We start from the raw sequence: 16139 nt of genomic DNA on the forward strand, positions 1-16139 counted from the left end.
TGTGACAGATAAACTCTAAGGACAGAAAAGAGAACACTAAGTAAGACATTATGTCATTATGTTGACAAAGCCAATCTGAACTAATGAAAGTCTTTATCATGCCACCAATACTATCTTTATCCTAACAACGAGAAACTTCTGCTCTCTGATTTTCAAATTGTTTTCTGCCCCTCACCTACCTGTTTGTCAAGATAACTAAGAATAGTATCACTACAGATTCAAATGTGGTCTGTTCTGGAATAATAACCATTCCTGTGAAGGATTATTACAAACACACAAAAATAGCATTGTAAACAGAATCAAACTGAGAGTGGAAACTAATTACAGCTCTGGAGGGAGATGACCAAATGATGCTACCTAGATATGGGATTGCAAGATTGAGAGACTGAGATAATGTGCCCTGGAGAATAACCTCACATTATTCTTTTGGTTTTCCCATGGTATCAAAATACAGAAGCTGTTAATGACAAGAAAGCATAGATTTGCAAATTTATCATGAGAAGAAGACTATTGCTATTTCCCAGAATGGTTTTGAGTCTTTTTGCATTTTATTTTGTTTCCTCTTCCTTTCTTTATTACACTGTAACTGAAAAATAAAAATTGCATGCATTTAAGATATAAAATCTGATGTTATGTGTATACACTTTAAATGACGAGATAAATCTACTAATGCATTAATCATCTGACATTCTTTTCTGCTAAGTACATTTATTATTTACATAATTACCAATTTTCACCTTTACAATATAATTAATTATAGAAACCATGCTGTACAACTGTTCTCAATAATTTATTCACCCCATCTAACTGAAACTTTGTACCTTTTGACCAATCTCACTCCAGTACTCAACCAGCCTCAAGCTCCTGTCAACCACAAGTCAACTCTCTTTTTATGAGCTTCACGGTTTTATAGTCTGCATATATCTGACATGATACACATTTGCTTTTCTGTTCTTCTTGGCCTATTTCACTAAACATAATGTCCTCCAGGTTCACCCAAATAGGACTTGATCTTAGTAAATATAAAACCATAACATTCAACCCAAAAAGCTTTTAGAACTAATAAGTGAATTTCAGCAAAGGTGTAGATAGAAAATTAACATATATTTTTAGGTGGCATTTCCAGTCACTAACAATGAACTGTATAAAAAAGAAATCAAGTAAACAATATGAATCAGAATATTATGCAAAAAATACAAAATACTTACAACTAAATATGGAGAGGGAGAAGGAGATAATAAATTATGTTTTTATAGACTAAGAATCAAAGAGTTGGTGTTTTGAAAGAATAAATAAATTGATAAACCCTTAGCTAACCTTATCAAAAAGGAAAGAAAAGGCTCATATCCATGCAATCAGAAATGAAAAAGGCAAAGTCACAACTGATCCAACAGATATCCAGAGGATAATGAATACCTACTTTGAGAACCTATACTCTAATGAAATGGAAAACACAGAAGAAATGGACAGATGTCTAGATACTTATGAATTACCAAAGTTGAACAAAGAAGATAAAAATATTTTAAACACTCTTATTACAGTCGATGAAATTGAAAATGTAATTCAAAATACCAACAAACAAAGGCCCAGGTCCTGATGGATTCACTGCTGAAATTTACAAGACATTTAGAGAAGAACTACTGCATTACCCTTCAGACTTTTCAATGAAATTGAAAGGAAAGCAATACTTCCAAATTCATTCCTGGAAGCAAGTATCACTTTGATTCCCAAACCAGAGAAAGATGCAAGTGAAAAAAAGAACTACAGGCCAATCTCCTTAATGAATATAGATGCAAAAATCCTCAATAAGATACTAGCAAACAGGATACAGAGGATCATCAAGAAGATCAAACATCCTGACCAAGTTGGATTTATTCCAGGGATGCAAGGATGGTTCAACATACATAAATCAATACATGTAATACACTATATTTACAAAGTCAAGGACAAGAAGCACATGATCCTCTCAACAGATGCAGAAAAAGCATTTGACAAAATTCAACACCCATTCATTATAAAAACCTTGCAAAAAATTGGAATACATGGTTTATATCTCAAATTAATAAAGGCTATCTATGAAAAACCAACAGCCAACATCATATTAAATGGCAAAAAACTGAAAACCTTCACATTAAAATCAGGAACAAGACAAGGATGCCTACTATCACCACTCCTCTTTGATACAGTTCTGGAAGCATTAGCCATAGCAATTAGACAAGAGAAAGAAATTAAAGCAATAAAGATAGGAAAGGAAGAAGTTAAATTGATATTATTTGCTGATGATGTGATACTCTACATTGAAGACTGAAAAAACTCCACCAAAAGACTTCTTGACTTAATTGACACTTTTAGCAGAGTAGCTGGATACTATGTCAACATCCAAAAATCAATAGCCTCCTTATACACAAATAACAGACTAACTGAAGGAGAAATCAGGGAAACAATTCTTTTCACAGTCGCACCCAAAGAAAATGGAGAATCTAGGAATCAACCTAACAAAAGAAACAAAAGACCTCTACACTGAAAACTACAGAACTCTGAAAAAAGAGATTGAAAAGGATAAAGGAAAATGGAAAGATATCCCCTCCTCCTGGGTAGGAAGAATCAACATAGTGAAAATGGCCGTACTACCAAAACTGCTATACAGATTCAATGCAATGCCAATTGAAATTCCAACACTATACTTCACAGAACTAGAAAGAAGAATCCAAAAATTCATTTGGAACCATAAGAGACCTAGAATAGCAAAAGACATCCTCGGCAACAGACACATGGCAGTGGGTATAACAATTCCCAATCTGAAATTATACTACAAAGCCACTGTGATAAAAAACAGCATGGTACTGGCAAAGAAACAGACATGAGGATCAGTGGACAAGACTGGAAGACACAAAAACAATTCCAGATGTACTCAGCTACCTCATCTATGACAAAGGAGCTGACGATCCCCACAGGAGGAAAGATAGCCTCTTTAATAAATGATGTTGGAAAAACTGGATTTCATCCTACCAAAGATTAAAACTAGACCCTTATCTTTTACCATGCACTAAATTAAAATCAAAGTGGATTAAAGATCTAAATATTAAAGCAGAAACACTAAACATGCTGGAAGATAAATTAGGCAGAACTCTTGAAGACAATGGCATTGGAAAAGACTTTATGAACAAATCCTCAGTAGCATGGGAACTAGCAGAAAGAATCAACAAGTGGTACCTCATCTTATTGAAAAGCTTCTGCACTACAAAAGAAACCATCACCAGAACTAAGAGACAACCTACAATGTGGGAAAAAAATTTTTACCAGCTGCTCCTCAGACCAAGGAATATATAAAGAACTCAAAACAATCAGCTCTGCCAAATATAAAGACCCAATTCAAAAATGGGCATCTGAAATGAACAGACATTTCTCAGACAAAGAAATAAAAGCAGCAAGTAAATATATGAAAAAATGTTCCACATCACTGGTCATTTGAGAGATGCAGATGAAAACAACACTGAGATTTCACCTCACCCCACAAAGAGTAGCTGCTGCCAAGGAATCACACAATATCAAATGTTGGCGGGGTTGTGGGGAGAAAGGAACACTTTTCAATTGTTGGTAGGAATGCAGACTGGTACAACCACTATGGAAATCAATATAGAGATACCTCAAAGAGCTAGGTCTAGAGGTTCCATTTGACCCAGCCACCCCTCTGCTGGGCATCTTTCCAAAAGATTTAAAATAATCATACCACAGTGATATAGGTGCACCCATGTTTATAGCGGCACAGTTTGTAATAGCTAAAACTTGGAAATATCCCACCTGCCCATCAGTTGGAAACTTGATAAAGAAAATATGGTTTTTCTATAAAATGGAATACTACTCAGCCATAAAGAATGAGAAAGTAGATTCATTCATAGGTAAATGGGTACACTTTGAGGATATACTCCTAAGTGAAATAAATAAGTCACACATGTGTAAATACCGAATAGTTTCTCTGGTGTGAAAAACTAAAATAGTACTCAAAGTCCTAACAGGTTAATTAGCAATGTGAAACAGGAAGATGGAGGGACAGTGAGAACGGTAGGGGAAGGGGAATATGGAAAGGGAAAAAAGTATGAGAAAATGTAAAAATGGAATTAAAGTCTTTGTAAGTGGGGAGGGGAAGAGGGGGTGAAGGGAGGGTGGGGACAAGGGGATAAATGAGAACCAAGACCTGTCATATAAAGGCACAAGATCCCAGTAATGAATGTAACTGTACTCTCTACCTAGAATGTACCAATAAATTCAATTAAAATTTTTTTTAAAAGAGAGAGAAATGATAATATGAATAAAAACTCTAAAATGTTATTACTGTAGTTTATTCATTTCAATTATATTAAACCATACAGGAAATTATCTGTAATGAAAAGAAATATATGCAAGAATTTTAAAGGCAGAGCAAAATATTAATGAAAATCTACATACCTAACAACAGAAAAAAATAGGAACAATGATATGGTCATAATGTAATATTATACATATATTAAAATTAGACATGTATTTTTAAATTTTCATTTATTTTTATTTTATGACACTGTGGATTGAACAGACATGTATTTTTAAACTGTACATTCTATTTAATGAGATAATTCTCAGAATACAGTATTAATCACAAAATAAGAAATAGTATGGAGATCAAAAAAATCCCAATATTCTAAGTATATATTTATATTTAGGAATATAAAAACGGGGGGGAGAAAGGGGACATAAAAATATCAGGATGTGTTATGTACATGTACAACTCCCTATAATGAATATGATCACTATGCACTGCAAACATGAACTAATAAAAATAAAATATGTATCTTTTTACCCAACAAAATTCTTACATAAATATACCAAAATATTGCTAGGAATTATCTCCATTTTAAAATTTTATAATTTATTTCCATTTTCTTATTTCTAATTTCCATAAAATTTTATGACAAAATCATGTTCTTGTAATTAAAGTAAAAATATTTTTACCTGTGTTAAATGAAAACAGTCTTTTTAAGATGAGAGCTGTATTTACTGATAACCAATTTAGATTTATCCATAATGAGTTTAGACTGAATTATAACTTTAACAAACTTAAACAAGAGGATTAATTTATCAACTACTAACAAAGTTGTGTAGAGGATAGGAATAAAATGAATGTTCCAGACAGATGGAAACAATTGCTGAAATACTGTCAAGTCTCTGTCTTTTACTCCTATGTCTTTATATATCCTATCTTTTTTTCATTATACCATATTAGACTTATGAAAGCAAAAAATATTGCCAGAAGGGTCAACATGTCACAGCTCCAAAAGGCAATGTGGCTTGCTTTCTCTCCATTCTTAAGTTCAGTGTCCTAAGAAAAATCTTAGACTGGTCCATCTTCATCAGATATTCAGGCCTGAACCACTTAACTATAACAGGAGATATGTCACTATGACTTATTCAGAAGCCCAATATTTGACCAATGAGTAGAAAGAGAAGGATAGGATCTACGGAAGATGTCATTTTCCAACCATAAAACATGATCACTTTAAGAGACAGGTAAATTTGCCAGAGGAGTGTCATTGCTGATTTGGACAGATAACAGCATAGCTATACACAAAAAGCAGTTATTTCTTTAGATAATATAGTCATATATGAAAATACTACCAAACTAAAAACTTAGACAGCAATGACTCAAAACAAACAAATTCAACAAGAATATTCTGTCATCAGAAGGAAAAGGGACACCTGGCTATCTACTTAAGGAAATAATAATGTCCCTTTAAGAAGTTTTGCCTGAAGCAAAATGCAAGTAAAACTCAAGAAGTAGCCTTGTGTTGACCACCCAGAACTGTCCAAACAGATGGCCTGAACTAAGATTTCTACCTTACTGTTGTGATGGCATAAATATATAAAATTTGATATCATTAAATATTTGAAGAATCCAGTTAATTCCTTCTGTTTAGGTTCCCTGCTCAGAATTACCCCCATCATCACTTAACTTCCCAGAAACTATAAGAGAAACTGAGTTGGACCTAAGCCAAAATCCAGGCCACATGACAGATACTCTGTGATAAACTAATAAACTAACATCTTGATATATATGATTCTATCTACTATCGATTAATTTAAGTATTCCTTTGTATAACTACTCTGTGACACTGAAGATACTCGATTTTAAAGTCTTGATCATAGAAATTTCACCAAAGGAACATTTCATGAGAAACAGGCAATGGACCTTCTCCTGGTAATATTTTTTTTTCTCCATCATATGACTCTTCCAAATGTAAGTAGCAACAAAATTTCTCAATTAAGATTTCAAAGCCAGGTGTGGTGGTGCTGCCTATAATCCCAGTACTCTGGGAGGCCGGAGCAAGAGGAGGACAAGTTTGAGCACAGGATATTCGAAAAGAACAATGTTATTTTTAATCAGGGACACCTAAATATCAGAATGGTAGTCAGAAACTCCAGGCATAAAATCAATTTGAAGTTACTACAGATCAGTAAGAAAGCTTCCTAACATTTTGGTCATTTAAGAAATGCTTCTATTCACAATAAATTGGCTGCATACTCTCTTCATTGCCACCTTCATTTCTTTATTCCTGAATGTATAGATGAATGGATTCAAAAAAGGAGTGAAAGTTGCATCAAAAAAGGCAAGAAATTTGTCTACGTGTGATGTAGGATAAGGCCAGGTGTAAACAAAGATACATGGACCAAAGAACAAAATCACCACCATGATATGAGTTGAAAGAGTAGACAGGGCCTTGGATGAGCCAAGTGAAGAGTGTTTGCAAACTGTGATTACAATAAAAACATAGGAGACAACCAATATGAAGAATGATCCCAGTGATATAAATCCACTGTTGACCGTGACCATGAATTCCATTTGGTAGGTGTCTGTGCAGGCAAGTTTGATGAACCGAGGAAGGTCACAGTAAAAGCTGTCCAACACATTAGGGCCACAGAATGGCAATTTTATAACAAAAACCAGTTGAATTACAGAGTGGATCAAGCCAATTATCCATGCAGCAACCAGAAGTAAAATACACAGTTTTTGATTCATAATAGTCAAGTAGTGAAGAGGCTTACAGATAGCAATATATCTGTCAAAGGCCATAGCTATGAGTAGCACCATCTCTACAGCACCAATGACATGGATGAAAAATATTTGAGTGACACAGCCTCTAAATGAGATATGCTTGTGCTTTTTAAAGAGATCATAAATCATCTTGGGGCAAATGACAGAAGAAACACCCAAGTCAATGAAGGAGAGGTTGGCCAACAGAAAGTACATGGGGGAGTGCAAGTGAGGGTCCGAAGCCACTGTGAACACAATGAGGGAGTTTCCCATCATGCTTGCCACATAAAACATGGATGCTACCACAAAAAGGAGAAGCTGAATTGCCCAGGAATTCGTGAGTCCCAGGAAAACAAACTCTGACACAACCGAGTGGTTCACTCCATCCATTGATTTATCAGCTACAGTAACTCCAACATTACCAGATGAAAAAAAAAAATGAAGAAGAAAGAAAAACAAGAATGATATTAATGCTCTGCTAGGCTTGTCTATCCCACGGCCTGCAGGCCACTTGCCCAGGCAAACCAAAAGGATGAACACACCTACCTAGATTAGATGATTAATTGTTCAAAAGAGTATTTCTTAAATTTCTTCCCGGGACCATTTAATTGCTAAACAAGTATCTTATCTAAAACAGATGAATCAACTCTGCATGTAATATCCCTGTTGCTATGACCTCCAGGGGAGTATTCTCCACCTATAAATAAGATAAGGAACAAATATTAATACGTAACACAAATTGGCAGGATTAAAGAGGGCAGGGAAGGTGGCATGGAAAAAAGAAAAAGCAGAGACAGAGATGATTTCACTTCCCAGAACAATTTTTAAATTGTTCATGGAACAATTCTTCAGTCTTTGAAGTTATCTCTCAACCTCACCTCATATCAGGGACTATAATATGGCTCTTGCAAGTCATTCTCACACTACTGCCTACATTCAGATCACTTCACACAAAGCCCATGGCATAAGGATGAGCATAAAAGAGCCCAGTATATGACATAGATGTAGCTCAAAGATATGACAGGACCAAGGCAGAATATACATTGATGCCACAGGATGTTTGCACAAGCTCCAAGAATTATAATTAGGACTTAGTAGAATGATTATCAGCTAGGATTTGCCCAAGATATTTAACAAAGAGGACTTTTAGGGAGGTTAGAAAAGTCAATTTGATATACAGTAGTATTCCTTCCCATTATCTTCAGGGGAAACATTCTAGGACCTACAGAACTTCATATATGTTTTTCCTATATATACACTCCTATGCTAAAATTTAATCTATAAAAAGACAAGGTGAGAGACTAACAAAAATAATAATAAAATAGAACAACTATAATAATATACTGTAATGAAAACTGGCAGCATCACTACTCTTGTATCTTTGATACTCTTGTACTATTATTAAGCAAAATAAGCATTACTTTAGCATAAGCCTCAAAATACTACGACAGTTGATCACATACCTGAGACTAATACTAATGACTAATCAGTGAGTAGCACCAGACAGTGGGGATGTACTGGATAAAAGGATGATTTGATTCACACCCCAGGTAGAATGGAGCTGGATTACATGAGATTTTACCATGTTTCTCATAAGAGTACACTGCTTAAAATTTATGAATTGCTTATTTATGAATTTTTTCATTTCAGGTTTTCAGAATGCTATTGATTCTCTGTAACTGAAAGCATGGAATAAGAAACTATGGATAAGGGAGATAGTACTGTGTCCAAATTCTTCCCTTAGGTTTATAACTTTGATTATAGTTGTTGGAACTGAAAGGTTTTAGAGTTTGCTAGGGATAAAGGAATGTATAATAATATTATTGTTGATATACTGTATATTCACTGGCCTTCTCCTACCTCTTCATTTCTATTGATTTGCACCTTTTTATCTATCTTATCTCATATCTAAACTCTTGCAGATGACTGGTATTCAGGGAAAGTCTGAGTGTTTCCTAATTCTAATCCTAATCTAGTACGGGGTCTCCCTGATTCTTACACAACAGATATACACTGCTAACACTGTGGAAGATAAATCTCCTGCAGGTGGGTTAAGTTCTTTCCTGTCTCGAGATTTTCTGTTCCCATAGTACTTAAGCATGCTCCAGAAAGACAGAGTAAATTAAGAAAATAGAGAAGTTGAAGCTTACATGTTTAAAGGGCTGGAAAAATAAGAGAACATGAATGCACAAAAAAACTCAGACCTGAAACTAAAAGAGAAAGAGAAATCCAACAATAGAAAACCAATGGAAGATAAAACTTTCCCTTTTAATATGTGTATTTATTTAGACACACATACTAGATACATATCCACACATCTTTTTGACATGAGTGAAATCATTCATTACACTGTTATCACACGAATTTCATTAGAAATTGTTTGTCCAAGTTCATCAACTGTTGTACAACTAATAGCTATCCAAATAAGGACACAGATGCTCCTTGGCTTACAGTGAGGTTATTTTCTCATAGATTCATCAGAATTTGGAAGTACCAGGTCAAATATGCACTTACAACACCTAACCTATAAAACACCATAGCTTAGAGACATATGGGCTGCTTACCCTCATGACCACGTGGAGGATTGGGAGATGTGGCTCACTGCCACTGCCCACCATCACAGGGGAGTATTGTACACATATCACCAGCCCAAGAAAAGATCAAAATTAGAAATTCACAAGAGATAAGACAGTCCAAACCTGGCTTAGCTCTAGATCTGCTCAGTCCAAAACAATAGTCACTAATCATATATGGCACTGAAATGAAATAAAAAATCTATTTAGTCAGTTGCACTAGTCATATTTCAAGGCTCTAGCTATGTATAGTGATTATGCATTGGACAGTGTGATACAGAGCATGTCCTGTCACTATTCATCCTTCTAAAGTAAATCAAAATTTCACTTCCACCGTGAAAGTTTCCTAGTACACCTATTTCATAATAATCTCTTCCTCTCTTACTCATACAAATCAAGAAACTTTAAATTTAATTGTACAGAGAAACTGAAAGTGTAAGTAAGGACTAAAAGTTATAATAGATAATGTGAAATAGGAAAGAGACAAAAGGGAAATGGGAGGGGTAGGGGAAAGGAAAGAAGGGAATGGAATTAATATGAGAAAATGAAAAAAATGGAAACAAACTCTTTGTAAATAGGGAGGGATAGAGGGGTTCAAGGGAGGGCAGGGGAATGGGGAAAATATAAGAACCAAGATAGATCATGTAAAGGTGCAAATTTCCAATGATGAATATCATTATATTGTATACCTAAAATGTACCAATGAAATTAATTTTTAAAAATAATTAATTGTAAAATAATTCTCCACCTAAAAATATAAATCACAATACATAGCAACATATGTGGGGCGATCAAAAACTATGGTGAATGTTGAGTTTTTCATTATTACACTAACAGATCACCATTAATTCCCCTCAAAATACTGTCTCTTGCTTTGAATATACTCATCATTCTTGCCAGTGCCTGAAGCAGTTATGAAGTCCTCTTTCCTGAGTGTCTTTCCATGTCTGCTTCAATGTCCTGAATTGATTCAAAATGTTTATGACAATTTGTGCCAAATTAAAACATTCCTCATCCACCTTAGTCACCAGATCTGGCACCACATGACTTCTGGCTGTTCACCAAAGTCAAATAATCATGCGAGGTAAATACTGTCACTTGATTCAGTGAACTGGGGCAGCCATAACAGCCCATAATGGTTTCATGCAAACATTCATGAAAGAGGACTTCCAGAACTGCCTCAGAAAATGACAAGAACAATGAGATAAGTGTGTTTGGAGTAGGACAAAGTATTTTGAAGGGGGTTAATTGCAGTTTGTCTTTTAATGCAATTTTGTATTAAACATTCACCATATTTTGTTTCAGATATTTGTTTTTGATGAGGAAAGATGCACTGGGAAAGTCAGAGCAAGAATTACAAAGATGAAAAGACTTAGTGTGAATGTTGAAAACTTACCAGGAGTTTTGTAAAATGGGAGGAGAAAGTATTCTGATAAAATATAACAACCAGAACTTTTTAGACCAAGTAATTTGTTACTAATTAAAATTCTTCAATGGTTTCATTTTTATACACTCCTCCCAAACATATTGAAAGTTTGAGAATGGTTGACAACTCTTTCTCCAGAGTGAGATAAATAGCACAGTTCCCTTGTTTACTTAGTTAACAATGCTTCTCTGAGGTAGAGCTATGTTGTTAGGTCCCTAATTTTGCACAATTTTTGTTTTTCTAATCTACCATCTTTTCTCATTTAACCTAACATGCACAACTGAAGTTTCCAAATCCAAGACTGAGCATTAACACACTCCCAAAAGAAGAAAGCCTAATAGTCCTGTTATAAATTTCCTTCTGGGAAACAAGAAGCCTCAACTCAGTTTGTGAATTTTCATGGTTTAATTTCATGAAGATTTAGAAACCAACAAGTAACCTATAACAGGAAAGAGAGAACAGAGAGAAAGATATGAAAGCAGTAGAACAAGGAACTTACTGAGTTTCCAACTTCCAGGCCTTACTTGCCATTTCTAAAAAAAAATAAAAAGAGGTGTTTTTCACCACATTTTAAATATTTCTAAAATAATCAATGATCAATTTCAGAGCCAGGAAAGGATACATTATTTTCATGAGATACCATATTTATGAAGTACTTTTACATCGTTGGGTGGGTATGTCACATAGTAGAATTATTTTCATTTATAGGTGAGGAATTTCAAATAAAAAGTAAGTACAACTTACATATAATTACTACCAGTTAAGAAGATGAGGGATAGGCTAATGATGATTAAAATGGAAAAGAATCAAAACAGACCATAATTTGGGTGCCTATAAAATATTCAGCAAAGTTAGGAAACTATTCATAAAAAGTCATAGAAGCAAGAAAAATCAAAGCTGGAATGTAAATAAATCTACAAGTCATTTAAAATTTGTAGTCATAAGAAAATTTTTCTTAAACTATAACATTTAAGAGATTTTAAAAGTTAAAGGAATCAAAACCACAATGTATATATAGTATTTATTATCACAATCATCATACTACTACTTTACACATTACAAATGTATAAAAAAGCCCAGTTTTTATACAGTGCAACAGAGAACGGGAGAAAGGAATGCTAAAGAAATAAAGAATTGCCCTTGCTTTTTTGTACACGCTACAGAGAGGTCAGAAGGAAAAAACAAAAGGGCATGAATTTAGTACTTGAGACTTATTCATGTCATTAAAGTAGCAGCTGTAATCAAATAATAAGGGAAGAATCAAGATGGTGGGGATGTAAATAATCGTGACAGAAATAGAAGATTAGAAATAAGATATAACTTCAATAACACGAGGGAAAAAGTTGAGAGGAAATATGGAAAAATAGATAACAGAATATGAGTAGAAAATTTGTAAAGTGACACAAATCTGTGAACAGGAGGTAGTTTTCCAAGCAACTTTGAGAATTCTATTGAGGATGGGTATCCTGAATTTGAACAAACTTTTGTTGAAATATTTCTGTGACCCCTTTTAGAACAATTCAGAAACCTCACGCTTAGAATTTCAGAGTACCACATTTATTTGGCACAATGAGCAAACGAAGTAACAGGAGACAGAAGGACTTTGGTACTGGACGTCACATTTCAATTGTTTAACCAAATTATATAGTAGCATACAAGTGAAACCACAGGCGAGCTGACTCTAGGGTCTCCTCTCCTTTGCTGCTGTGTCCTGACAAAAAATAAATTCACAAAAATCCTTGGCTCCTTTTTGATTCAAAAAGCTGCAGATTTTCCCAGGCAGGTTTGGACCCCAAATGAGACTTTGAACATTCCCAGGTATCAGTAAAGGTATCTAGGTTGTCAGCAACAACCCTGAAAGAAACTGGCCTAACCCTTCACCAAACTCCTTAAAACCTCCTGTAAACACCATATGCTGACCCTCTTACTGTGAGCACACCTGGATAGGACACTCCTTTCTTTTGCTGTACATCATGAGGATATGCTGCAGCATTCACTAAGTTCCCCTAATAAATGGTTTGACACTTGCATTTAGTGCTTCTTTCTTGGGAATTCAATTCAGCTCAAATTTACAATTTCATAGCACTGCTTTATGGAAACTACTAGTATGGGAGTGACTCTAGCCACAGGTTCCTCAGGACAGAAACACTAAAAGTAGAGAAAACAGGAAGATCAGAGATGATAAAAACAGGAATGATAATTTTAAATGCATAGTGACTCTCTTTCTCCCATACATTTATTCTCAAATCAGAATTTCCACTAAAAATCACTTCACTCGCTTCCACACACCTTTCTCCATGTAGTTTCCCTCATTCTTCCTTCCCGTGCCATTTTTGGTCCTGTTGTTACATCCTTTCTCTCTGGAAGAATGGAAATCTAAGAAGGAAGATTTTTCTGGGGCACAGGACAATAACCACTTTGTTCCTCTTCATTAGCACCCCTACCAGCCTGTTAAAAGAACTCAGAAGGAAGCATGATCAGAGAGACAAATTCCACAAACTAATTTTCCTATCTACAACCATCACCCACATCTCTCCAACTCACCCAGCCTAAGACAAAAGCAATATAAAACATACGTAAACAATATAAAATATTAACTATAACTATAAAATTATGAATATAAAAATATAAATATAAACAATATAAAATGATTTTGAGAAAAGCAATTAATTAGTTACAGTAGAAGATGGCAACAAGTGATACATTAGAGTTCTGAGATGCTCTAACAGATATAAGGCTAAGAGTCATTTCATTGGATTTAAGGGACGGGAAGGTGGAAAAAGGAGTAAAATTTTCTTATGAAAATCAGATTTACCAAATTATCTTTACATGTACTTCTAAAAATTTTTATATTTTTACCATGATGCCAGTTACTAAAGAGAAAGGGGATCCCAAGGGTCCAGGTTCTTCTGAATCATGAACAAACTGGACGAGTCATAAAGATTGAGAAGAACAATTAAGCAAAATATATTATGATAACATGCTCAGAGAGAAGGAGGTTCTCACAGAAAAAGGAATAAGCGTAAGCCCTGCACTTGCAGGTAGAGGCGTCTTTTATTTCTGTTCTAGAGTCCAAGTCCCTCCCTGAGTACGTTTGACACTCATGCTGAGTCATGTCCTCTGTGCTAACTGCACATGTCCTTTTCCATAATTCGCTCTACTGTATCTATGAGATGCAACCCACAAGAATGAGTAGATCATGAGGTTTTCTGTTGCCAAAGATTACTTTCAGACACTTTAAACTGTTTCTGCACCTATGCTTGAGTTGGAGATTTCCCCGGGAACTGATTTAGTGGCCACTTCATCTGTGGTTATTGTTTGACAAGTTAGACCAATAGGCAGGACCAGGAGTCTTTTTTTCTTTCTTTCTTTCTTTTTATTTTTTTAGGACCAAGACACTTAAATTGATGAGGAGGTACTCCTTGGCCGATGATTAAAAGGAAAACATGCCCATACCCAAGCGAACTCCTATTCTAATATGACCTGGGGGATCTCTAATAAAAGTAAAAATCTATTTTCTAAATTTTGATGGAAAAAATGCAAAACACTTTTTAAAACTGTTGTATAATTTACATTTTATTTTATTTGGAATATGTAAGTGACAAAGATTTGTAATATATGTTCATGGTGTAGATTACTTTGCATACATATATCTTTTATAGTAATGATTACGATCAAATTAATTAACATATCCATCACCATCCATACTGCACATTTGACCTCCAGAACTTGTTTAACTTAAAGTCTGTATACTTTAGTCAACAGCTCCCTGCTTCTCCAGCCCCAAGCACCTCTCACCCTTTCTACTCTTTGCTCCTATAAGTTTAACATTTTAAAATTCCACATATAATGAAATAATATGGTATTTGTCTTTTGGGGCCAGACTTATTTCACCTAGCATATTTCCCAGGATCATTTATGTTTTCACAAATAATAAAATTTTCTTTTTCCTTAGGGTTGAATGATGCCCTACTCATGTATATGTGTGTGTATATGTATATGTATATGATGCACCAGGTTTTCTTTACTTGTCTTACTTGTGCTCAGCATCTGAAGTGGAAGGACGGAGACTCGTAGACCTTCACCATCAGACTTGACACCAACTCAGATAGATGTTCTCAGTATTGAACTGAATTATAAGATTTTCTGTTGGTGTTCTTTGAAGAATTCCTTGGCATGGAGGGAAAAACTCACACACATATTGTCGCAAAAGTGTTTAGCATTGAATGTCAATACAAGGGGGAAAGTTTGCACTTTTCCTTCACCATCCAGAAATAGAATTGCTAGATAGTACATGGTAATTCTAATTTTAATTTTTTGAGGAATTTCCACTTGTTTTCCATATAGTTATACTAGTATGCAATGCAGCCAAAAGTGTACAAAGGTTCTCATTTCTCCAAATCCTTGCTAAAACTAATGGGTTTTTTTCTTTTTTTATAATAGTCATTCTAACAGTTATAAAGTTATAACTCAATGTGGTTCTGATTTGTATTTCTCTGATAATTGGTGATATTGTGTACCTTTTAATATTGTTGTCCATTTTTGTTTAATCTTTGGAAGAAATTTCAGATCCTTTGCTCTCTTTTGAAATTGGGCTATTTTTGCACATAATTTTTGTCCAAGTTCTTCACAGCCCATTGAAAACTACTACTTTTATATCTAACTCAGCAATTATGCTACATATATCTTGCAAAATTGACTATAAACACCCTAACTTCTATATTCTTTCTGAACTACTCAGAATATATTTCTAATTCCTTCATTAAATAATAAATTAAATGTTTATTTTTATATTTGTCTGAAATCTATTTCATCTTTTTGAAAATCATACTTTAATATTTGTTTATGAAGCACTAATGCTGATTATTGTATGGGCATGCAAATTAAAGTTGACAAACTAAATGTAGATGAGTCATTCTGAAATACCTAGGAATCAATCTAGTGAAGGAAATAAGGGAATGTTACATTGAAAATTACAGTACTCTGCAAAAGCAGATTGAAGAAGATACCAGAAAATATAAAGATGTCACTTGTTCTTGGGTATGGTGGGCCAATATCGTGAAAATGCCATACTTCC

General features: G+C 34.4%; 1 protein-coding gene across 1 annotated transcript; it reads right to left on the minus strand.

Moving 5' to 3' along the window:
- Positions 1 to 6514: 6514 nt before the first annotated feature.
- On the minus strand, positions 6515 to 7453 carry LOC104849711 (olfactory receptor 4F3/4F16/4F29-like). The gene has a single exon (XM_010606239.1). The coding sequence runs from the start codon at positions 7451 to 7453 to the stop codon at positions 6515 to 6517; it is 939 nt and encodes a 312-aa protein (XP_010604541.1).
- Positions 7454 to 16139: the final 8686 nt, after the last annotated feature.

Source organism: Fukomys damarensis, unplaced genomic scaffold, assembly GCF_012274545.1.
Source record: "Fukomys damarensis isolate Sample0158 unplaced genomic scaffold, DMR_v1.0_HiC HiC_scaffold_17, whole genome shotgun sequence".
NCBI lineage: Eukaryota > Metazoa > Chordata > Mammalia > Rodentia > Bathyergidae > Fukomys > Fukomys damarensis.